Source organism: Oncorhynchus tshawytscha, linkage group LG30 (assembly GCF_018296145.1).
Source record: "Oncorhynchus tshawytscha isolate Ot180627B linkage group LG30, Otsh_v2.0, whole genome shotgun sequence".
Classification (NCBI taxonomy): Eukaryota; Metazoa; Chordata; class Actinopteri; order Salmoniformes; family Salmonidae; genus Oncorhynchus; species Oncorhynchus tshawytscha.
Window position 1 is genome coordinate 8,608,202 of NC_056458.1, and position 23,462 is coordinate 8,631,663.

The 23,462-nt window shown below is 42.7% G+C and overlaps 2 protein-coding genes across 3 annotated transcripts; one reads left to right on the plus strand and one right to left on the minus strand.

The window, feature by feature from the left end:
• Window positions 1-3,056: 3,056 nt before the first annotated feature.
• On the plus strand, window positions 3,057-5,047 carry LOC112228136 (insulinoma-associated protein 1a-like). Its single transcript, XM_042309762.1, has one exon. The coding sequence runs from the start codon at window positions 3,160-3,162 to the stop codon at window positions 4,603-4,605; it is 1,446 nt and encodes a 481-aa protein (XP_042165696.1). The 5' UTR covers window positions 3,057-3,159; the 3' UTR covers window positions 4,606-5,047.
• An 8,366-nt stretch (window positions 5,048-13,413) lies between these two features.
• LOC112228838 (histone acetyltransferase KAT5) lies at window positions 13,414-21,078 on the minus strand. Of its 2 annotated transcripts, XM_024394517.2 has the most exons (15): window positions 21,004-21,078; window positions 20,830-20,896; window positions 20,371-20,439; window positions 19,910-20,172; window positions 18,635-18,703; window positions 18,065-18,247; window positions 17,874-17,954; window positions 17,052-17,117; window positions 16,549-16,797; window positions 16,313-16,402; window positions 16,075-16,215; window positions 15,826-15,919; window positions 14,857-15,016; window positions 14,676-14,757; window positions 13,414-14,559 (listed from the first exon to the last, which is right to left on the minus strand). In XM_024394517.2, exons 1-15 carry the CDS (start codon window positions 21,025-21,027, stop codon window positions 14,425-14,427), a joined length of 1,773 nt encoding a protein of 590 aa, XP_024250285.1. In that variant the 5' UTR covers window positions 21,028-21,078; the 3' UTR covers window positions 13,414-14,424. The 2 variants fall into 2 exon arrangements, with proteins under 2 accessions (XP_024250285.1, XP_024250286.1); XM_024394518.2 differs by lacking the exon at window positions 17,052-17,117.
• Window positions 21,079-23,462: the final 2,384 nt, after the last annotated feature.

Below are 23,462 nucleotides of genomic sequence, written 5' to 3' on the forward strand. Positions count from 1 at the left end.
GCTCAGGACGGTTTGTGTTTGAAGAGTCCTCTGTGTTTAATATTATAATTTTTATGTATAGTGTAGTAGAGTTCTTTAGTTATTTAGAATTGTATCATTTTGGGTGTTAAGACAATGAGATGCTTCTGCGTAAGGTGTTCCGGAAAACGACTTTTCAGAAAGTGTCCCACTTTACCAATACTCACCCTATATACACCCCGCGTTTACCCAATTGAATCTGGTTGAAAAGGGATTGGATGGAGAACCATGGCGCTGTAGCTGCATGTTTGTTTATTCTATTGTTATTGGGGACTGGGAGGCTGTGTATTCATGTCCTCAGCAAATACTGTACAGCTGTATGTAAATAAGACAGCACGAACTGCACATGGCTGAGGAACGAGCGATATGGGCCAATCGCTGGCGTTCCTGCATCCTTCCCGGTAGCAACAAGATTACACATTCCGAATTCCTCCTGCCCAGGCTGCGCACTGAACAAAGGGAGGGTAGTCCTATAGGGTGACGTGTCTCTCTTGTAGGCTACTGTAGGCCAGGCAATGGATTTTCTTCGAAATACGTTTCCATGCAATTGCTAAGATTAGTATGTCGAATCATCAGTGATGTGCGTGAGCATGATGCTAGGTGGCATTTATTGGGACGACTCATGTAGGTAGCCCTGCAATGTGGTCACTAGCTGGCGCAGCCACAAAGGCATACAATCTGATTTTTTTAACCTAACCTTAACCACACTGCTAACCCTAATGCCTAAACCTAACCTTAAATTAAGACTAAAAAGTACATTTTTGTTTTCATGAATTTTTGACGGAATAGCCTATTTTGACTTGCAGCTGGCCCATCAAGTGGAAATCGCTCAGATCTGCCCTCAGGGCAAGATTCATGACAATAAACGTCAACCTGCTATTACAGGTCTAGTCGGTAGCCTAATATGGAGCAAGTTCTGACCACGATTAACATTCCAGAGGTGGTTAGCCATTATCTTCATGACTTCTCTTTCTCAAAATGTGCTGCTCTCATCTCTTTGCGACTCATGTCTGAGACGTTTAATTCCCTGGTTGTGATTGTGTTCTTATTAACCTGAATGTTCAAACAAGTTTCTAATTATTCTTATAACCTTTACCTACTGGGGCTGAATTCATGTGTCTAATGTAGCTCAAGATATGGCTCATAAACACAACCTGAGGGGCCATGCAGCGCATTGCTCTTTTTGATTAGGCTACATGTTCAAAACAACATTGGAACAGTGGAACATTGTCTAGTTGTATCAGAAGTATTTAATTTAAATTAACGGAATTAGTTTGAACAGGTTGACGAGTCTATAGGCTATATTGTGCGTGACCATGGCGCCTTTTTAAAACGTGTTATTCTTCATATGCCTCAGTGGAGATAGGTATTCCGTTAGTTTAAAAGCGCCACATTTGTGATTCCGTTTAATTATGCCGCTGCTGAATTGTGCGTCTGAGCCTCCAGTAATGGGGTAAGTCAGGCAGGTCACGTCAAAGAATAGGACCGAAATCAATTCTCCAGCTTTATGCAAATGGAGTGTCACAGAGGTCAGGGCGGGCGCGTGGCTTGTGCCTCCAAAGGCACACGCTTCAAACTTCCAATTCCAACAAAGGCGGAAAGTAAAAGAATTGGGAATGTCCCCCTTCGACCCCCAACACATATACAAATACACGCCCCTCGCCCCTCCATACCGCAATCCTTCTCGCGCTCTAACTTTTTTTTTGTCTCCTATCCCCAAAGGACGAAAAAAAATCCAATAACAATCAACGCTCCCCGGAGACAACAGACCGGTTGGGCGACACCGCACAACTGCTGGGGGATGTGTGTGTTCGTGCGTGCGTGCGTGCGTTTGTGGGTGTGCGCCTTGAGCATATTCCAAATGAGTTTGATGCGGAGTACAAGACAATGTCTGTTTCTGCATGGGACATGCTTATTTTTAATAACGATATTATCTGATATCTATTTATTTTAAATCAGTGGTGACAAGTTATAGGCTAAAGAAAAGAAGACCTATAAGAAAACAGGTAAAAATGTATTATTTTGCCTGAGTTGACAGGCCTAATATCTATCAAAACAGGAAATGGGGATGTTGCAATAACAAATCCTATTGACTTTTATTTCAGGAACTTATAGAATTGTGACAATATGCATACACAAAATGTTGGTGTTAAGCCCAAAAGAGGCTACAAAACATTAATCAATGCAACTGACTTCTTAGATTTATGTGCATTGTTTAAGAGCCAACCTTACCTCTCTCCATAGTTTACAGGAAGATGTTTGGTCTGTGACCGCTACTGTTGATTGATTTCAACCGTTTTGTTGGCCTTTACAATATAACCCTGATGCAGATAGCCCTGCTGCTATTCCCAATGTATCACTAATAATATTTAGTTTAAGAAGGGTGGGGGTTGGGTGGGTCTGTATATGTGATGTGCTTTTGCGCCAGATTGTGGGCATGTGATGGAAATTGTTAATTTCGCTGACAGTGACACGACAGACTGTTTCTATTGTTGAGTCGAGACGTTTGATAGTGGGGGTATTGGTTCTGGGCAGTTTGCCACAACGATGAAGCAGAGTTGATGACGACTATTAAAGTAATTAGGATACCCTTCACACCAGGGACTGAACAAATCATATGGAGTTATTTTGTGTGGAGTTATTTTGCGTTTTCTTCTCTAACATGTTCAAATAGTTGAATGCCCCTGGACCCTGTGTAGGCTAAGGTGCATTTGAGCAGAGCATTGAACACTGATCTGCTTAGATTCACTGGTGCTGTGCCTCGTCTGCTCTGCTTCTTTGCCTCCAAACTGACACAAACCTGACTCCCCGCAGGCACTTTTCCCCTCCTTTTGATTTGTGCGTTTCGATGAATGGACGGACGGCTGTGGCACGTGTGTGTTGAATAGAGTCTCAGAGGACATGGGAAGATAAAGGCTGGATAAGGGTGGTATGGCTCTGTGTAATCTACATAATGGCTAGGAACCGTCAAGGACGGGGCAAGTGGTCGGGGTGGGAGTGGGGCGGGGGAAGACAGGGGCCTAGGCAATGGGGGAGGCTGACATCTGCCGCTGTGCTCCTCAGAGACTCCCGGTGGATCATGTTGCCGGGCCTTTCTATTGACGGCTGGACTGCTGCCATCTGCGTCCTAACTGACGCACAATGACAGCTTGGGGGCTTTATAAAGACCGAGACAAACGAAAGAGGGCCAGTGTGGACAAGTACTGCAGAGAGAACAGGACGCATTACGATTACGCACGCCTCTTTACAATCCCTGGCCTCGACTTTAACAGTGAAGACGGATTGAGGTTGAAGATAACGCATCGTGTGTGCTTTCTGACAGTCACCATGCCAAAGGGTTTCCTTATAAAACGTTCTAAAAAGGCTGGTCCTGTTTCATACAGGATGCGCGAGGAGGACTTGGCGCTGGTCGCCAACTGTTCACCGCTAGTCGAGAATGCCCCGGCTCATGCACAGCCCTCGGTGTGCCACAACTTTATCAGAGTTCAGAGCCGGGTTATTTTCGGTGGAATGTCAGAGTCTCACTGCGCGCCCTCGCTGAGCCCGACCCGACCTGACAGCGAGGGATATCAGTACCCACCAGCGGACTCCGCTCATCAAATGCTCAGCTCTATTTCTCCTGCTCCAGCAGATACCTTTCCAGAGGCAAATTTGGGAAGCTTTGCCATTGATGGCTCCCCAGTGTCGCCGTCTCTTCCGGAGATGACCACCAGACTGGACACCATGTGCGGGAATGCTAAATATGCAGCAGTGAAGCGGCCTGCCTTCTCCAACGCCAGATCTCCCCATACTAATTCTAAAAAGCGCAAGTCCTCAAGCTCCCCAAACCAAGAGAAGAAGTCCAGCGTCCGACATGAGGTAACCACATCTCCCGTCCTCGGGTTGCGCATTACGGAGGAGGCAGAGGATGAGGTGAAGCAGCGCTCCAACACCAGTAGTCCGCTCGGAGAGTTTATCTGTCAGCTTTGCAAGGAGCGGTACGCGGACCCTCTAACTTTGGCCTTCCACAAGTGCTCTCGCATCGTCCGAGTCGAATATCGCTGCGACGAGTGTGACAAAGTGTTTAGTTGTCCCGCTAACCTGGCCTCCCACCGACGTTGGCACAAGCCAAAGGGTTTCCAAGTGGAGAGAGTCTCGTCACAAAGAGAGGAGAGCCGACCTCATACACCAACAGCCAGATATACGCTCCCACCATCCACGCCACCCTCAGACTCGGGCTCGGATGAAGAAATGATGTTCAGCTGCCCTCAGTGCTCAAAGAAATTCAGAAAACAAGCATACCTGAGGAAACACCTGGCCTTGCACAACAGGAAAGCAGCTAGTCATCCCCAGAATCAGACTCCTTCCTCTCCTTTGGCCATAGTCACAGACCAACAACACAGCTGCCCGCTCCAGTCCGGCCAGGAATCACCCCAGCCCTCCGCAACATATGCAGGGACCGAGCGTATCACAAAGGTGACAGGAGAGGTGTTTCCGTGTCGATTTTGTGGGGATAATTTATTCTCCTCCCCTGGCCTCACCAGACACATCAACAAGTATCACCCAACGGAGCGCAGACAGGTGATAGTTTTGTCCCAAACTATTTAATGACCTCAGGCTTTTGCTTCGGCATTAATGACTTCATTCTGTTTGGACAGAGTTATTGTAAACATTTGTTTCACCGCGCAAACGGACAAACCTCTTTGATGTGAAATCACACATGTTCCTCCTGAATAGTCCACTTTTGTGTAAATGTCTTCTCTTTTTTTACATTCTTTTTACATTTTTTTACAAATGTATATTTATCTATAGTCGATTATTTATTTGATATTTATTGATTTGTTAATTTAATAATGTGTTTGTTTATTTATTTATCTGCCCAGATTTGTATTAATCATGTTGCTTTTGACTGGGTTGATGTGAGCAATGACATAAAAAACAATTACGCATTGCCTCAAATGACCTCTGACCAAATGTGTATACTTTTCCTTGAAACACAATACTATCATGCCAACTTCTTCCTAAAATAATAAAGTATAAATCTACTCTGCAATTGTCTATTTATTATATAAAATATCTTATTGTGTTTACTTTTTGTTAGGCTACATCCATTTCTGCAACATCTACTTTCCATACATGCCAACACCAAATATGCCCTTTATTTAGAGTTGATGGATCAGGTCTACTTGTGATATAATAGACAATTGAATAACATGGTCAATGCCATGTCCCCATTTGATATAGAATGGGCCCAACCGACAAATCAATTTCCAACTTTAAGCATCGACCTTGACAGTGGTCATTAGGTTTAAGTTCAGGGGAAGCGGGGCAAGGTGCAATATGATAAAGGTTTGTCTTTAGTTCAGCCTAGTCTTATAGACTAGAAACAACATAGTAAACGTAATCCTGGACACTAAAATGTATATGATACTGTATCATATTAAATGGAGTGTCTCGTATTTACGAACAGTTGCAGCGTTCTACAGACAGAAGGGGCATTCTTATGGTAAAAAAAGAAGTCAGGAATAAGTATTTTGGCTATATTTACGAAAATACGCATGTTTTCATAAAACGTAGTGATTAGCCTATTATCCATTTGAAAATGTAGCCATATTACCATTTCAAATATGTTGGAAATCTGGCACATAAGTAGGTCCTACTTTTTTAACGCTATTCCAAAATAAGTGTAAATGGTTGGAATTAAAATGACTTCTAATAAAAAGCCAGGGAAGAGTCCTTCATCCATTTTGGCCACAAGAGATCCTCTCATATCAACTGAAAACAATTGTTGTAAGCTACACTGGTATCATCCCGCTCCCTTGTGGTACAACAAATAATTGCTGCCGCTTGCTTTACTCCCCAGAAAAGGGAATTCCCCCTCTCCCTGTGTAGCCTGGATACCAGTCTTTTTAGCTAACATTCCACTCCTATCATTTGCCAAAGGCAAAGACTACTCCTTGAGCATAGTGGAGTAGAATTGAATGCATGGAATAGAATGAATGGTCAAAGAAGTGTTGAGCATAAATACATCCTGATGAAGCACTGATGTTTTCCAGTGGCTTTCTGTACCATTACCTCCATGCTGAAGGTTTCATTTCTTTCCAGAGACAATCGGGTAAATGCTTAGCTACTTGTTTGTATTCATGAATATTTGACAGATGCCTTAATTACAAGTGTTTGTAATGAAACTGGTAATTGTTGTGAAGATAAAGTAGTAATGGCATGAAGTAAAGTCTAGCAATACAATATATAATTGTGCCGCCATCAGAAAGTGCTCAAGGTTCCCCACTATGACCCTTTTGGTGGCCACGGCATCAGTAGCATTAGAGGTTGTTACAATAAGAGATTACTGGTTTGATCATGTTTTTATGATACTCTGGTACTCTTCTCTGTGGTGTGTGTGTGTGTGTGTTTAGCCTCGAGTGCAAGATGGAACGTCAACCATCACTAACATACAGGCAGTGACTGGAAAGGTCAAGACTCCCCATAACGCTATGAGCAGTCACTTAGACTACATACAATATTTTACTTTTACATGGAAGAATGACTTCAGAATCCAGTATTTACAATCCACACGGTCATAAAACCTCTCACACTGTTGTGTTTGCATGTCTACTGTACGACCATCATCATTCATGATCTGTTATGCAGGCTCAACAAGCCAGTTCCTGCTTTCCTGGTAATCTATTTCATGGAATGTGTGCTGGAAGCTTGAAAATGCTTGTCTGCGGTCGACTCTACTTCAAAAACCCCCTGATATGACCTGGTTGGTAGCTTTTGCATTGGGGGCAGTCACAAAACCCTCTCCAATGTTTTACAACAAGAGTGTCCCACTGTGTTACCTACTTTTCTATTTTTCTCCTCTGTATTCTCCCTATCTTTCTCTCTCTCCCTCTGACTTTTTCATCATTATCATGACCCTTGTTGACTTACTGCTGCCACTCATTGAGTCTGAGTAGGGAGCTCCAGTGGAGGCCAGGCATCCACAGTCTTCTGCATCCTCAAAATCTTCAAAGAGGTTTAGACCATCTGAGCGTCCTGGGTCCTGCGTACCATCCGGTAGGATGCTGAGTGTCTTCCAGCCTTAACTCATTACTCAGGCCGACCACCCCTGCTTGATTTCTCATCATAGCACTTCAATGGATGTAAATAACCTATAGTACATAACCTAGAGTTGAAGTTGAAAGTTTACATACACCTTAGCCAAGTACATTTAAACTCAGTTTTTCACAATTCCTGACATTCAATCCTAGTAAAAATTCCCTGTTTTAGGTCAGTTAGGATCACCACTTTATTTTAAGAATGTGAAATGTCAGAATAATAGTAGAGATTATTAGTAGTATGATTTATTTCAGCTTTTATTTCTTTCATCACATTTCCAGTGGGTCAGAAGTTTACATACACTCAATTAGTATTTGGTAGAATTGCTTTTAAATTGTTTAACTTGGGTCAAACGTTTCAGGTAGCCTTCCACAAGCTTCCCACAATAAATTGGGTGAATTTTGGCCCATTCCTCCTGACAGAGCTGGTGTAACTGAGTCAGGTTTGCAGGCCTCCTTGCTCGCACACGCTTTTTCAGTTCTGCCAACAAATTTTAGGATTGAGGTCAGGGCTTTGTGATAGCCACTCCAATACCTTGACTTTGTTGTCCTTCAGCCATTTTGCCACAACCTTGGAAGTATGCTTGGGGTCATTGTCCATTTGGAAGACCCATTTGTGACCAAGCTTTAACTTCCTGACTGATGTCTTGAGATGTTGCTTCAATATATCCACATAATGTTCCCTCATGATTTTATCTATTTTGTGAAGTGCAACATGATGCTGCCCCCCCTGTGCTTCATGGTTGGGATGGTGTTCTTCGGCTTGCAAGCCTCCCCCTTTTTCCTCCAAACATGACGATGGTCATTATGGCCAAACAGTTCTATTTTTGTTTCATCAGACCAGAGGACATTTCTCCAAAAAGTACGATCTTTGTCTCCATGTGCAGTTGCAAACCGTAGTCTGGCTTTTTTTATGGCGGTTTTGGAGCAGTGGCTTCTTCCTTGCTGAGCAGCCTTTCAGGTTATGTCGATATAGGACTCGTTTTACTGTGGATACAGATACTTTTGTACCCGTTCCCTCCAGCATCTTCACAAGGTCCTATGCTGTTGTTCTGTGATTGATTTGCACTTTTCGCACCAAAGTACGTTCATCTCTAGGAGACAAAACCCGTCTCCTTCCTGAGCGGCATGACGGCTGCGTGGTCCCATGATGTTTATACTTGCGTACTATTGTTTGTACAGATGAACGTGGTACCTTCGGGCGTTTGGAAATTGCTCCCAAGGATGAACTAGACTTGTGGAGGTCTACAATTTTGTTTCTGAGGTTTTGGATGATTTCTTTTGATTTTCCCATGATGTAAAGCAAAGAGGCACTGAGTTTGAAGGTAGGCCTTGAAATACATCCACAGGTACACCTACAATTGACTAAAATTATGTCAATTAGCCTATCAGAAGCTTCTAAAGCCATGACATAATTTTCTGGAATTTTCCAAGCAGTTTAAAGGCACAGTCAACTTAGTGTATGTAAACTTCTGACCCAATGGAATTGTGATACAGTGACTTTTAAGTAAAATAATCTGTCTGTAAACAATGGTTGGAAAAATTACTTGTGTCATGCACAAAGTAGATGGCCTAACCGACTTGCCAAAACTATAGTTTGTTAACAAGAAATTTGTGGAGTGGTTGAAAAATTAGTTTTAATAACTCTAACCTAAGTGTACGTAAACTTCCGACTTCAACTGTATGAATACATCCCTATCTATACTGAACAAAAATATAAATGCAACACGTAAAGCGCTGGTCCCATGTTTCATGAGCTGAAATAAAAGATTCCAGAAATGTTCCATACACAGCTTATTTCTCTCAATTTGTTTACAGCCCTGTTGGTGAGCATTTTATCCTTTGGGATGGCAATCATGAGGCGATCCTGAGTGGCGCAGCGGTCTAAGGTACTGCGGTGCTAGAGTTGTCACTGCAGAACTGGGTTCGATCCCGGGCTGTATCACAACCGGCTGTGATCGGCAGTCCTATAGGGCACCCCAGCATTGTCCGGGTTAGGGGAGGGTTTGGCCGAGGTAGGTCATCATTTTAAATAAGAATTTGTTCTTAACTGACATGCCTAATTAAATAAAGGTTAAATAAAAAATATAAGTCAAGATACTCCATCCACCTGACAGGTGTGGCCTATCAAGATGCTGATTAAACAGCATGATCATTCACAGGTGCAACTTGTGCTGGAGACAATAAATGGACACTAAAATGTGCTGTTTTATCACACAACACAATGCCACAGATATCTCAAGTTTTGAGGGAGCATGCAATTGGCATGCTGACTGCAGGAGTGTCCACCAGAGCTGTTGTCAGAGAATTTGGCCCTTTTGTGGGGGAAAATCTCATTCTGATTGGCTGGGCCTGGCTCCCCAGTGGGTGGGCCTGGCTCCCAAGTTGTTTGGCCTATGCACTCCCAGTACCACCAATGGTTGCATCCCTGCCCAGTCACGTGAAATCCATAGATTGGGGCCTAATGAATTAATTTCAATTGACTGATATCCTTATATGAACTGTAATTCAGCAAAATATTTGCAATTTTACAATGTACAAGAATTCAGACCCCTTGACTTCTTCCACATTTTGTTACGTTACAGCCTTATTCTAAAATTGATTAAATCGTTTTTCCCTCATCAATCTACACACAATACCACATAATGACATCACAATACCCCATAATGACATCACAATACCCCATAATGACAAAGCAAAAACAGATTTTTAGAAATGTTTGTCCCATTCTTCTCTGCTGATCCTCTCAAGCTCTGTCAGGTTGGATGGGGAGTGTCGCTGCACAGCTATTTTCAGGTCTCTCCAGAGATGTTTCGATTCGGTTCAAGTCCGGGCTCCGGCTGGGCCACTCAAAGACATTCAGAGACTTGTCCCTAAGCCACTCCTGCATTGTCTTAGCTGTGTGTTTAGGGTCGTTGTCTTGTTGAAAGGTGAACCTTCGCCCCATTCTGAGGTCCTGAGCGCTCTGGAGTAGGTTTTCATCAAGGATCTCTCTGTTCTTTGCGCCATTCATCTTTCCCTCGATCCTGACTAGTCTCCCAGTTCCCGCCACTGAAAAACATCCCGCAGCATGATGCTGCCATCACCATGCTTCACCATAGGGATGGTGCCAGGTTTCCTCCAGATATGATGCTTGGCATTCAGGCACAATAGTTCATTCTTGGTTTCATCAGACCAGATAATCTTGTTTCTAATGGTCTGAGAGTCCTTTAGGTGCCTTTTTGGCAAACTCCAAGTGGGCTGTCATGTGCCTTTTACTGAGGAGTGGCTTATGTCTGGCCACCCTACCATAAAGGCCTGATTGGTGGCCTCCCAACTCCACAGAGGAACTCTGGAGCTCTGTCAGAGTGATCATCGGGTTCTTGGTCACCTCCCTGACCAAGGCCCTTCTCCCGATTGCTCAATTTGGCCGGGCGGCCAGCTCTAGGAAGAGTCTTGGTGGTTCCAAACTTCTTCCATTTAAGAATGATGGAAGCCACTGTGTTATTGGGGACCTTCAATGCTGCAGACATTTTTTGGTACCCTTCCCCAGATCTGTGCCTTGTCACAATTCCTTCGAGGTCATGGCTTGGTTCTTGCTCTGACATGCACTGTCAACTGTGGGTCCTTACATAGACAGGTGTGTGCCTTTCCAAATCATGTTAATTTACCACAGATGGACTCCAATCAAGTTGTAGAAACTTTCAAGTCTCATAGCAAATGGTCTGAATACTTGTGTAAATAAAGTATTTCTGTTTTCATTTTGAATATATTTGCAAAAATGTCTAAAAACCTGTTTTCGCTCTGTCATTATGGGGTAATGTGTGTAGATTGACTGATGATTTTTAATAAATTTTATAATAAGGCTGTAACGTAACAAAATGTGCAAAAAGTCAAGGAGTCTGAATACTTTCAGAATGTAACCTTGTGTTCTGTATATCTTTCATCACGGTTCAGTAACGTCATCCTTTCCTTGACATCTTTCTCCAAAATCTCCAGTCCATCATGTCCACCCGCCTCCAGTCCATCATCCTCATGTTCACATTCCTTTTCATGTTTGCTGCCATTTTCCGAGAGATGTTCAATGAGCCTGACCCGGAGAGCTTCACACCCTGTTCCAGCTGCTCACGCTGGATGACTGGGTTTTCATCTCCTCTACCCGCCAAGACCTCGGTGAGGAAACACTACTGTTTGTGTGAAGCATGGTCTAGAAGTTGGGCATCATCAGTCATCATCACTATGTAAATACCTGAGCTCATGAAGTACATTTTCTTTAATTTTTATGAACCCACATTCTAATCTTCCTTGTCCTGTACATTGTGGTGGAATACTTCACTTTCCTCAAGTGAGTAAGCTTAGAAATGTTGCAACAAAGACACTACAGTATGTTTATTGTACATTGTGATTTTCCCTGCATAGTCTATTCATTGCTGTCCTTGTCGACAACTTCCAACTGACAATCAAGAAACGGATAACGTCAAAAGATCCAAAAGCTATTCAGACCATGACAAACAATAGGGCAAGACAGATACTGGAGTAGATTTAGCTGAACATTATTCTTTCTCTATTCTTTTCTACTTTAGAGGACATAAACGTCCCTATTTCAGGACCCTGTCTTTCAAAGATTATTCATAAAAATCCAAATAACTTCACAGATCTTCATTGTAAAGGGTTTAACCACTGTTTCCCATGCTTGTTCAATGAACCATAAACAACTAATGAACATGCAGCTGTGGAACGGTCGTTAACACACTAACAGCTTACAGACGGTAGGCAATTAAGGTCACAGTTAAGAAAACTTAGGACACTAAAGAGGCCTTTCTACTTACTCTGAAAAACACAAAATGTAAGATGCCCAGGGTCCCTGCTCATCTGCGTAAACTTGCCTTAGGCATGCTGCAAGGAGGCATGAGGACTGCAGATGTGACCAGGGCAATATATTGCAACGTCCGTACTGTGAGACGCCCAAGGGCTTGTAGGCCTGTTGTAAGGCAGGTCCTCACCAGACATTACAGGCAACAACGTTGCCTATGGGCACAAACCCACCGTCGTTGGACCAGACAGGACTGGCAAGAAGTGCTCTTCACTGACGAGTTGTGGTTTTGCCTCACCAGGGGTGATGGTCGGATTCGTGTTTATCGTCGATGGAATGAGCATTACACTGAGGCCTGTACTCCGGAGCGGGATCGATTTGGAGGGTCAGTCATGGTCTGGGGCGGTGTGTCACAGCATCATCGGACTGAGCTTGTTGACATTGCAGGCAATCTCAACGCTGTGCGTTACAGGGAAGACATCATCCTCCCTCATGTGGTACCCTTCCTGCAGGTTCATCCTGATATGACCCTCCAGCATGACAATGCCACCAGCCATACTGCTCGTTTTGTGTGGGATTTCCTGCAAGACAGGAATGTCAGTGTTCTGCCATGGCCAGCGAAGAGCCTGGATCTCAATCCTATTGAGCACGCCTGAGACCTATTGGATCAGAGGGTGAGGGCTAGGGCCATTCCCCCCCAGAAATGTCTGGGAACTTGCAGGTGCCTTGGTGGAAGAGTGGGGTAACATCTCACAGCAAGAACTGGCAAATCTGGTGCAGTCTATGAGGAGATGCACTGCAGTACTTAATGCAGCTGGTGGCCACACCAGATACTATTACTTTTGACCCCTCCTTTGTTCAGGGACACATTATTCCATTTCTGTTAGTCCCACGTCTGTGGAACTTGTTCTGTTTATGTCTCAGTTGTTGAATCTTATGTTTATACAAATATTTACACGTGACGTTTGCTGAGAATAAACGCAGTCGACAGTGAGAGGACGTTTCTTTTTTTGCTGAGCTTATATGAGGACGAGATGCAGTCAATGAAGAAGTTAGGTTGGTCCTACAATTTCAAAAGGCTCCCTCCCACATAGCACGTGGGCGAGGCTAAATGCAACCAATAGGCAGAAGACCGAACTGACTCCCCTTCACGTTACCTGCCTGTAGAGCTCCAGTAAACCACAGACGAGAGGAGTTCGTTCTATGAAATTGAGTTCCTCAAATTGACCTAAAGTGACAAGAAGTATGGAAAGAGGTAAGAGACTAAGCGTTCTTTTCTTTGTACACAAAGACAGCAGAGCACACTAGATACATTTTACTTCCATATAATGTATGTCTGCTGCCTAAGAATGTCTAAACAGCCCAGGAATAGATCTTTGATTCAGTTCCTAAACTGTTGTTTTGACCTCCTTTTCAGTCAAACGAGGACATTCAGGGGAATGACATGGACGAAACTTTAAAAAACTGTGAGTGATGACAACTCAGTCAGATTTTATCCTTTGAGAACTCATTAAAGCCATGAAACACAGTAAAAGTGTCCTGGTTTATTAGATGTGCAAAGCCATCTCTCTGTAAGGCTCTTATATCAAATCCCATCTGTTGGTCAGATTTATAGTCTTTTTCAATATATAGCCAAACATCTAATACAACAATTTGAATCACCCATTCCTTAACTCTAAACCACTTACAAAGAGAAGATGACTCCATGTAGAATTTACACTTAAATATGAAGGGAAATAGAATAGCTGTCTAACATTGAACACAATAACAAAGTATGAATCACTTGTTACAAATGAACACACACAAATGTACAGTAAATAGTCTCATTAAATTAAATGACACGCTATTGTGCCAAACGTGTTAGTTTACATTCCATTTTTTTTAAAGGACAAACAACTGTAGAGGTATCCAAATATACATTCTTGTAAGAGTTCAACATGGCTTATTTTCTGTACTGAGCATCCCCGCACATCTCATTTAACATACAGAAATGCATCACACCTTAAAAAAAATCCTTTATAAAACAGTATATCACAGTATATACAATTACTACTGGTCCCAAGCAGTTAGGGGTTAGATCTGTAATTCTCATAGTGCGTTGGATCAATGAGACTGTGGATATGTGCAGTCATTATTCAAGATCACATCCAAAACAATAATATTATTATATGCTTATGTAGGTGAAAAATAACTAACTAATTACTGACTAGTCCAAGAGTGTTGAAAGCTGAGTAAGACAAATGCCAGGAAGGCAAAGAAACAGATGGTAGGAGTCATCTATCCAACATTAATAGATGACAATTCCTACTACTGAGACTAAGCAAATGGATCTACTGTTGCTAATGACAGAGAGAATCTGGTGAGGGCAATAGGATTGACAAGATTCAGAAAAATGATGCTGAATAAACACAGTTCTTGTTCATTTTTAAATCTTTGATCATCTCTGAGGAGACCTGCGTGGTGCTCTTCACCCGGAGTGCTTCAGGAAAGTATGCGGTAAGAGAGAAAGAGAGACCAGGAGAACCAGATAGGGTCCTACCACTTGCCCCTCTTGCTCCAGTCCTTGGGGGTGAAGTGAAGGCATTTGGAGTCAATGCGCAGGTGACGCTTCTGCATTGCCCTCTCATGCCCCTCCACTATGTCCTCCGAAAGAGTCAGGATATACTGGCCCTGAGAAGCCACAGGGAGAGGAGAGGTTCAAATATGCTGATCAAGATTGCCCTTTCATTTAAAAAAAGAAAAAAAAAGAAAAGTGAAGTGCTGTTCCCTGCACTAGTATCCCTCACCTTATAGTAATTAATTAGGTTAAGGTACTGAAGTGTAGATATGACATCCTCTTTCTTCACACTGGTGATCTCGCTGATGTCACTGGAAATACACAAGACGCATGATATTAGGTTACAGAAATAACAGCAGATTGAGCTATAAGAGAGAACAAGCTGGGAGAACAACAGGACAGAGGTGTACTTGATGGTGATCTGCGGCCGCTCCCCGTTGTCAGGCTTGAGGTCCATGAGTATCTCCAGGATGGTCTGGGACCAGTAGGAGCGGTAGGAGAGCAGCCCCAGGTCAGACAGAGGCTTCTCTGGTGTGCCCGTCTTCCCCTCTACCTTAGACAGCTCATAACCTGATGACCAAAAGACAACACCTTCAGTTATGGCATTACTGAATGGCCACATTTCAACACACTCCCACACAGTTAGAACACTGTGTAGACTGTTTATACAGATTTAAAATGTTTATTTCACCTTTATTTAACCAGGTAGGCCAGTTGAGAACAAGTTCTCATTTACAACTGCGACCTGGCCAAGATAAAGCAAAGCAGTGCGACAAAAACAACAGAGTTACACAAACAAACGCTCAGTCAATAACACAAAAGAAAAATCTATGTACAGTGTGTGCAAATGTAGACGAGTAGGGAGGTAGGCAATAAATAGGCCCTAGAGGCAAAAAATAATTCAAATGTAGCATTAATATTGTAGTGATAGATATGCAGATGATGATGTGCAAGTAGAGATTCTGGGGTGCAAAAGAGCAAGAGGGTGTAATAATAAGGGGATGAGGTAGTTGGGTGTGCTATTACAGATTGGCTGTGTACAGGTACAGTGATCGGTAAGCTGATGCTTAAAGTTAGAGCGGGAGATATAAGTCTCCAGCTTCAGAGATTTTTGCAATTTGTTCCAGTCATTGGCAGCAGAGAACTGGAAGGAAAGGCGGCCAAAGGACGTTTTGGCTTTGGGGATGACAAGTGCAATATACCTGCTGGAGCGCATATGCTACAGGTGGTTGTTGCTATGGTGACTAGTGAGCTGAGATAAGGCGGGGATTTACCTAACAAAGACTTATAGATGACCTGGAGCCAGTGGGTTTGAACGCCCTAGATCCAAATTTAAAATCCACGTTTTAAAGTCAGTAACTTCTTTCTGGTTCACTTACTGAACTCAATCAGCAATTTGCCGTAGCCTCTCCTCTGGTAGGGAGGTAAGGTGAGGATACAGGCCACGTTGTAATCTTCCGTCGACTCTTTCTCCTGCGCACAAAAAAAAGAAGAAAAAAAGTTGGCTGCATTTCCAACATGTCTAAGGGTTTGGTTGTAAATGTCAAGTATTACACAGTATTATTGCTGATCTTCATGAGCAACGGGTTTAACTGCAAGCACCAGGTGATAAGAAGCCTTTCATGTACCTTGGAGAAGTAGCCCACTATGTGGAAGCCCTTGGCGTCGTACTCTGTCATGACGTAGAAGAGGAAGGGGTCTGTGTCATAGTACAGCGTCTTGTGGTCCAGGAAACACTTGGCCAGTAAACACAGATTCTGAGAGTATGTCTGGCAAACATGGAAGAAACAAGAGTTGTTAAGCGAGAAACTCATTACAGTGACGAGGTGTGACCAGGCAGCAGGGAGGATCATGGACATTACTCACTTTGTTTTTTCTGCCATCTATTTCAAAAAAGGAGATGGTGCCCTTGCGGTAGATCTCATTGCCAGGTGGATGCCGAAGATTACACTTGGTCTGAATGAGAGAGGAGGAGAATAATATGTGACGACATGTTCTGCAGCTCAAACGCAATACTACGACTGCACAGCAACCCTCTCCCCTCTGGCTCTTGTATTGGTGTTACATACATTTCATTGAGATATTCCAATCTAGTATCTCACCAGATGCCTCTGCAGACACTTGAGGCTCTTGAGGTACTTCAAGCAGAACTCACAGAGGTAGAGAATAGGCAATGTGGTCAGTTCCTGTGGGTAGGGCGAGAAGTACCAGGGCTTCAGCCTGTGGCGGCCCAGTTCAATGCAGTCAATGTTCTTCATACGCGTGACAATGTCGTCATGGCTACGGTCCGACACCAGACTGCCAGTCATGCGAGGGGTGGAGGGGATGCCATCAGAGCTGTCCTGCGAGTCCTGATGCAAGATGGTAGGCAGGGAGCAGCGGAAAGGAAGAGAACGATATTATTACAATATCTGATACATCGCTTAGAATCTTGTCAAAATAAAAGGGAACTAAAAGATGAAATAACTGATTAAAAATAGGGAGAATTCCTTACAAAGCTCTCACATGAGATACCAAAGGTCTGATTGAAGGCCATAACCTTTAAAATTATTCCATAAACAAAGAGAGACAGGCAAACAGGCAATGAGAAGGAAATGAGACGGACCTCTCCTGGCTGCAGATAGACATTGGCACATCGAGGGCTGTTGTTATACTGGAAAACCTTTATTATCTAGCAGAAAAACAGAAGCGGACGAGGGCTTTTGGACACTGATTTAAAAAGGGAAGGAAAATTATTATTGCTTATACTAATTTTATCAATGTGGGAAGATTCAGGAGTTAAAGGTCACCAGGGATATTTATGCATACATTATATTGACCTGTTCTTTATTTCCTTGTTAATTTGGGAGGGATATCTTAACATTAAAACAGAAAGGGGAAGGCAATAATTCACACAGGTCAATAATTCCAGAATTCACACATAATTATGTAAAATGCAGTTCCGCCTTCTCACACTATCACTAGCTACAATGCTGCAAGTAACATTGTTGAAAATGTGCTTGTGCTTATACCAACATTGAATTGACTCGGCTTGCTCAGATTACTGTCTAACTGAAAGCATATAACCATGAAAGGTAAACGTATAGGACTAGGAAAGTACGATCCTGTTAGTCAACGCTAATCTAGTATCCTGGCTCATACTAGTCTAGCATAGTAAGGGCCCTATCACTAACTGGGTATTAGTGACATCTATAAGAAGTTTGTCCTGTATTAAAATCTGTTTTCTTTTTGACCTATTAAAGCTAAAAGGATGCTGACGTAATGTCTGAAAACTTAAGAATGACTTGTTTATGCCAGTATGTCGCTAAAGTGTGTTACTCTACAAATGTGAATGATGGGAGCAGATACGGCAGTCTACAGTTGAAATGAGGGCAAATAATGACTTGGTTAAAGAAGCAATTCCCATAATCCCTAAAGTGTTCCATACCTCATCGGTTCCCCCGCAGTTGGGAGGCTGCTTCCTCTTCCTGCCTGGCTGATTGGGCATGGGGCGACGGGCAGTACCATTCTGGGATCATTTGAAAAGGGGGAGATGAGAAACCAAACACCAACAGAGTAATAGTGGGAGACTAGCGATTGATCATTACTGAAAGGCAAAGTTATCAAATGTTGGTTTACCGTGGTGAGAGAGGTAAGCTGCTCATGGTCATCGCGGGCGTTGGATTTGAGGTTGAAGGTGTTGGTGTCCCTTACAGCAGGGTAAACAGATGCCTGGGAGGCTTCAGCCAAACCTGGCAAGGATGGCACGGGGGTTGCCGGGGACACTTGTGTTGCCAGGGACACAGACTCTGCTTTCCTCTTCTGTATGAGAGATGAGACATGGGCAGACATGAGAAAAAGCTCTGGTGCAACTGAAAATAATGAATATTTAAAGGATTATGTTGATGGGATTTCAAATTCCAACCACACCACAGACATAACAGGTGTTCTAGCTATATTTTACATTACCAAACAGTCATATACTAGGTCCGGGACAAACCCCCCCACACAGTTATCAATATCACTTACTTAGAAATCATCTACTTTAAGATGTTTCTCCTTGATTTGAGAATTATACAACTGTAGGAGTTCTTACATAAATGTGTTTGTTGTCGTTACTATTCAAGTGTAGCTATGAACCCATTCTGACTTTGTGGACCAAACAAGTCTTAATCATGGCTGTGTAGAATGGGTAAATTGATGCTGTACCGGCGTGGGGAGAGTTTTGCCTCTGGAAGGAGCTGTGGCAGTTTGAAGGTTGAGGTCTAGACTCTTCCTCTGAATTTGAACAGAAAGAAGGGGGATTAACTGACAGTCACACTCAAACAATGCGCTGTATTTTCACTTCAACTTATGTTATTCATTGACCATTGTAATAAAAGCCTAATCAATAACCCAGTCAAGACAGCATATACTTGAGTAGATCAAAACAAAAACATATGGTTTACATAGAGTCTGAGCATGATTTAAAAATAGAATGACCTAATAAAAAGGTCAAGACAATACAAACCTGTTTGTTTCATAATAAACTTAGGCCGGACAAAGTTGAATTACTGTTCAACGGATGCCCCGCCTCACTTTCTCCACCCCCCCTCCCCAAAATAGAAAAATAATAAGCAAAGAGGCACTGAGTTTGAAGGTAGGCCTTGAAATATATCCACATGTACACCTCCAATTGACTCAAATTATGTCAATTAGCCTATCAGAAGCTTCTAAAGCCATGACATTATTTTCTGGAATTTTCCAAGCTGTTTAAAGGCACAGTCAACTTAGTGCATGTACACTTCTGACCCACTGGAATTGTAATACAGTGAATTATAAGTGAAATAATCTGTAAACAATTGTTGGAAAAATTACGTGTGTCATGCACAAAGTAGATGTCCTAACCGACTTGCCAAAACTATAGTTTGTTAACAAGAAATTTGTGGAGTGGTTGAAAAAAAACGAGTTTTAATGACTCCAACCTAAGTGTATTAAACTTCCGACTTCAACTGTATGCGGCACTTTGTTTATAATGCACTGTATGTTCTCTCGAGGCTTTCCCAAGTTGATGCCCAAGAGACCAAACAGCCTCAGATCATGATCAGATCATGTGGGACGTCGCTCATTATAAACAAACAGTCAATTAAACCCATCGCTATTGCATCATTTTCAGATCTATTGGAAGCGATTAATAGATGAAACAATGTCATTTCACCAATTGACTGGCCAGAGATTAGGGCATTCATCAGCAAAGGTCTATCATTTCATCATGTTCATTGGTCTAATTTAACTAAAACAACATAGCTCCAAAAGACTGCCGACCAAATGGTGGTGATAACAATTGGGTTGTACAGTAGAGTAGTTGTTTAACAAAAACAGCGTTCCAACATCTCAGCATTAAGTATGAACCACGACTGCAGGAAAAGAACATTGGTTATAATGTAGATAGCAAGCAAACAGGGTACAATTGCCAGGACTGGGCTTAAGACACTACTACCAAACCTGAGCTTGTTGTTGCAACACTTGAAAGTCTGGTAGAGAAGTTTTGGTGGGTATAGACTTCTGCTGGGCTTGCGGCTGTGGGGGCCTGCTGGGGGTATGTTGGGGGCCAGCTCCGGCCACTCTTACCACTTCGCTCTCCGGGGAGCTGGGCCGCGACCCCGGAAGCCCGTTCTTAGTGGGCGTTTTAGCTTCCTTCTTAGGGAACTGGAGCTTCTTCATGTCAAGCCTGTCCGGCGTAACCCACTCATCCAGACGCTTGTTGACTTTAAACAAGCAGAGGCACAAACACATATACACACACACACACACACACACACACACACACACACACACACCTGAGTTGATCTCTAGTCAAATGTTTGCCAACTTGACATTTACCCATATCTGCTTCTTCTGTCAATATCACTGATGGCAATGTTGGAGTTATACATTCACATTTACATGAAGTATAGGCTACTCACAGTCAATATAGTGGACATAGTAGAGTTTTCTCCCAGGGATCTCTTTCACACTGAGAATTTCAGCCAAGGCTGCAAGGAAAACATCACACGACATGACAGATCTCGAAACCTATCCAATCTGTGGGTCTCTACGCTATCTGAATATATACATTGGCTACGAAGCAAGCTAGCAAAGTTTGTCTACAAAACAAAACATCGTTACGTTAAATGTAACTAACTTCAGCATAGCTGCAGAATCTAAATACTTATCTAGCTAACGTTAATGCTTTCGTAACTGATAGACAATTAGTAAACAATTGAAATATCCATTAAACGTCACCAGTGCCTTTGTTTACTATGTGCCACGACCGTAACTAGCCGCCTGTGTTTTCAAACATTCAGTCATGCCAGTTGTTTTATTAAGCAGCTATTAACCTTTGCGCCAGTTACCCTAGTGGTAGCCAAGAGGACGATACTCACGCCACTCATCTTCGTTTTCCTGATTTTTTCGGAGAACAGGAAGCCTACAGCCCTCGACAACATCGACCTGTCGAAAGATAATATATTGAAAATATATATTCACGAAAGTTGAGGGAACACATCTGGATAAAAACGTTGTAGTTGTATAATGACTTGGGACTATCGAGTACCCACCGACGAATCCGCCATTTTGGTCATCTGCGAACGTACAATGTAGAAGCGCGCAAGTAGTTATGGGAAAATGGCCTGCTCAATGGTTATGGGTATGTTCGAGGGAGTCAATTGTTTACGCAGCATTGATGCGGGTCGTTTACTTCACTATCATTGGAAGACTACTAAAAGTACTGGCTACATGTACATAATCACAAGAACCATGTCCGCAGTCTTAAACTTAAACGAATAAATAAAGCAGTGAGTCCTTAACACAAATAGAAACCTTTCTTTTAGGCATTTAGGCAGTATGCATAGTTAAATCAAAGTTTATTGGTCACATACACAGATTTGCAGATGTTATCGCAGGTGCAGCGAAATGCTTGCGTTTCTATCTCTAACAGTGCAGTAATAATTCTTAGCAATATGCACATAATCCAAAAATATATATATATATTTTTTTATATATATCAGAACTAGCAATGTCAGATGTCAGAGTCCGGAATAATACATATTACAGACTCTGACATTGCTGGATGGAAGCGGGGTGAAAAGGCCGTGGCTTGGGTGGCTGAGGTCCTTGATGACCTTCTTAGCCTTCCTGTGATGGCAGGTGCTGTAGATGTACTGGCAGGCAGTCAGTGTGCCCCCAATGATGAGTTGGGCAGACCACTCTCTGCGGTTGTAGAGGGTAGAATTGCCATATCAGGCTGTGATACAGCCCGACAGGATGCTCTCAATGGTGCATCTGTAGAAGTTCGTAAGTGGGCTAATAATTCACTAACTAGCAAAGAATATTAACAAATGTGCACGTGGCTACATGCAGCCTTCGCTTTGATCTCAAAACAAGCTCGTAATAATCACGGGCGCTCATGCTGTAAGACAGTCCAGTGAATGGCACAAATCCATATTGGGCAATGGTCTATTTGCATATAAGCCTACTGCAGCTCTGATTGGTCATAGCGCATTAGTCCGTGTAGAGTATAGGCCTGAGTTGCACCTGTCAATGCAATAGAATCCTATTCCAATGCGCTGTGCTTACAACAAATGTTCTTGCATAGTTAGTTGTGCATACTAAGTCTTGCATAGTTGGTTTTGTTTCGGTATGTTGCATTGAAAGTGGCTAATATTGCGTTGATTCAATCACAATTGCCACAGTAAAGGGAAACATTGATAGTGGGAAAACTCTAGAAAGCTGAGTGAAGTTCTTGTGATTCTCTGCGCGGGCTGATATTTCTTTTGCATGGCAGTCCTGACATGTGCGCTGTTTAGAGGGAACAATGGTTGCAAAGTTGCTAATTAGCTCAAATGTTAAAGTTGTCCGTGATGATATTTGAACACACAACCTTTGGGTGGTAGACTGGTTAGGCTGGTCGACTAGCTGGATAAGCTGGTGATGCTGGTATTTTTACTAATTAGCTAAAATGCTAAAGTTGTCCGTGAGGAGATTCAAACACGCAACCTTTGGGTTGGTAGACTTTCACGTAAGTAACCTTCTGTCTTATGTAACAATACCAAACGTAACATATAATACTCATTTGAATGTCCTGGATTTTCATTTACTTTGTTACATCTAGTCTATGAGGCCAGGCTGGGTAACTAACATGTGCTGGTTTTGCTGGTGACCAGCCTTCATTGTGTTTTAGACACTCTGATGTGGGTATGCTGGTGATGCTGCAGCGTACCAGCTTAAACTGGCCACCAGCAAAACCAGCATCAAAGTGTTTAACCTCTAACCTCTGAGCTGTAGAGGGAGGGGGTATCCAAAAAGGTAGGTTTCCAAAAATAATATTACTAAATTATTTGATGAAATATTGAATTTGGTTGAATTAGCCCATAGAAACGCATTGAATAACACATACATAAATGGCAAAATAGACAGTAAAAAAATGTATCATAAGGAATACATTTTTGAAGTGTCTTTCCTACATTTGTGAATGCTCAGGAAATATATATACTGTATATATATATTTTTTAACACATATTTAACTGAATTTTTGGGGGGACACAAAACTACCTCCATTTGTCTGTATGGCTTACCTTCAGACGAGTTTCGTGACACACGGCCACCTTCCATCGCAGATGCGGAAGGCTGACATAGGAGGCCGAGGTGGATTGAGACGCAGCCCACGCAAAACTGATATCTGTAGCTTAAACTGAAGGATTTTTATTATGTTACTTAGATTGACACAGATTGACGCACCCGCTAGCTGTCTGTGTTACTTAGATTGACACACCAGCTAGCTGTCTGTGTTACTTAGATTGACACACCCGCTAGCTGTCTGTGTTACTTAGATTGACACACCAGCTAGCTGTCTATGACAGTATGATGAAACCATAAAGAGAGTTCCAGAGCTTCATCTCATGGATATTTAGAGGGCTTCATGGCCACCGGTCAGCTTGTAAAAGAGCATCTGGTTCAACACCTCTGTCTGCTCTCTGGTGCATGTGGCAATGAAGATGTAGCCCCCAATGTACACGTG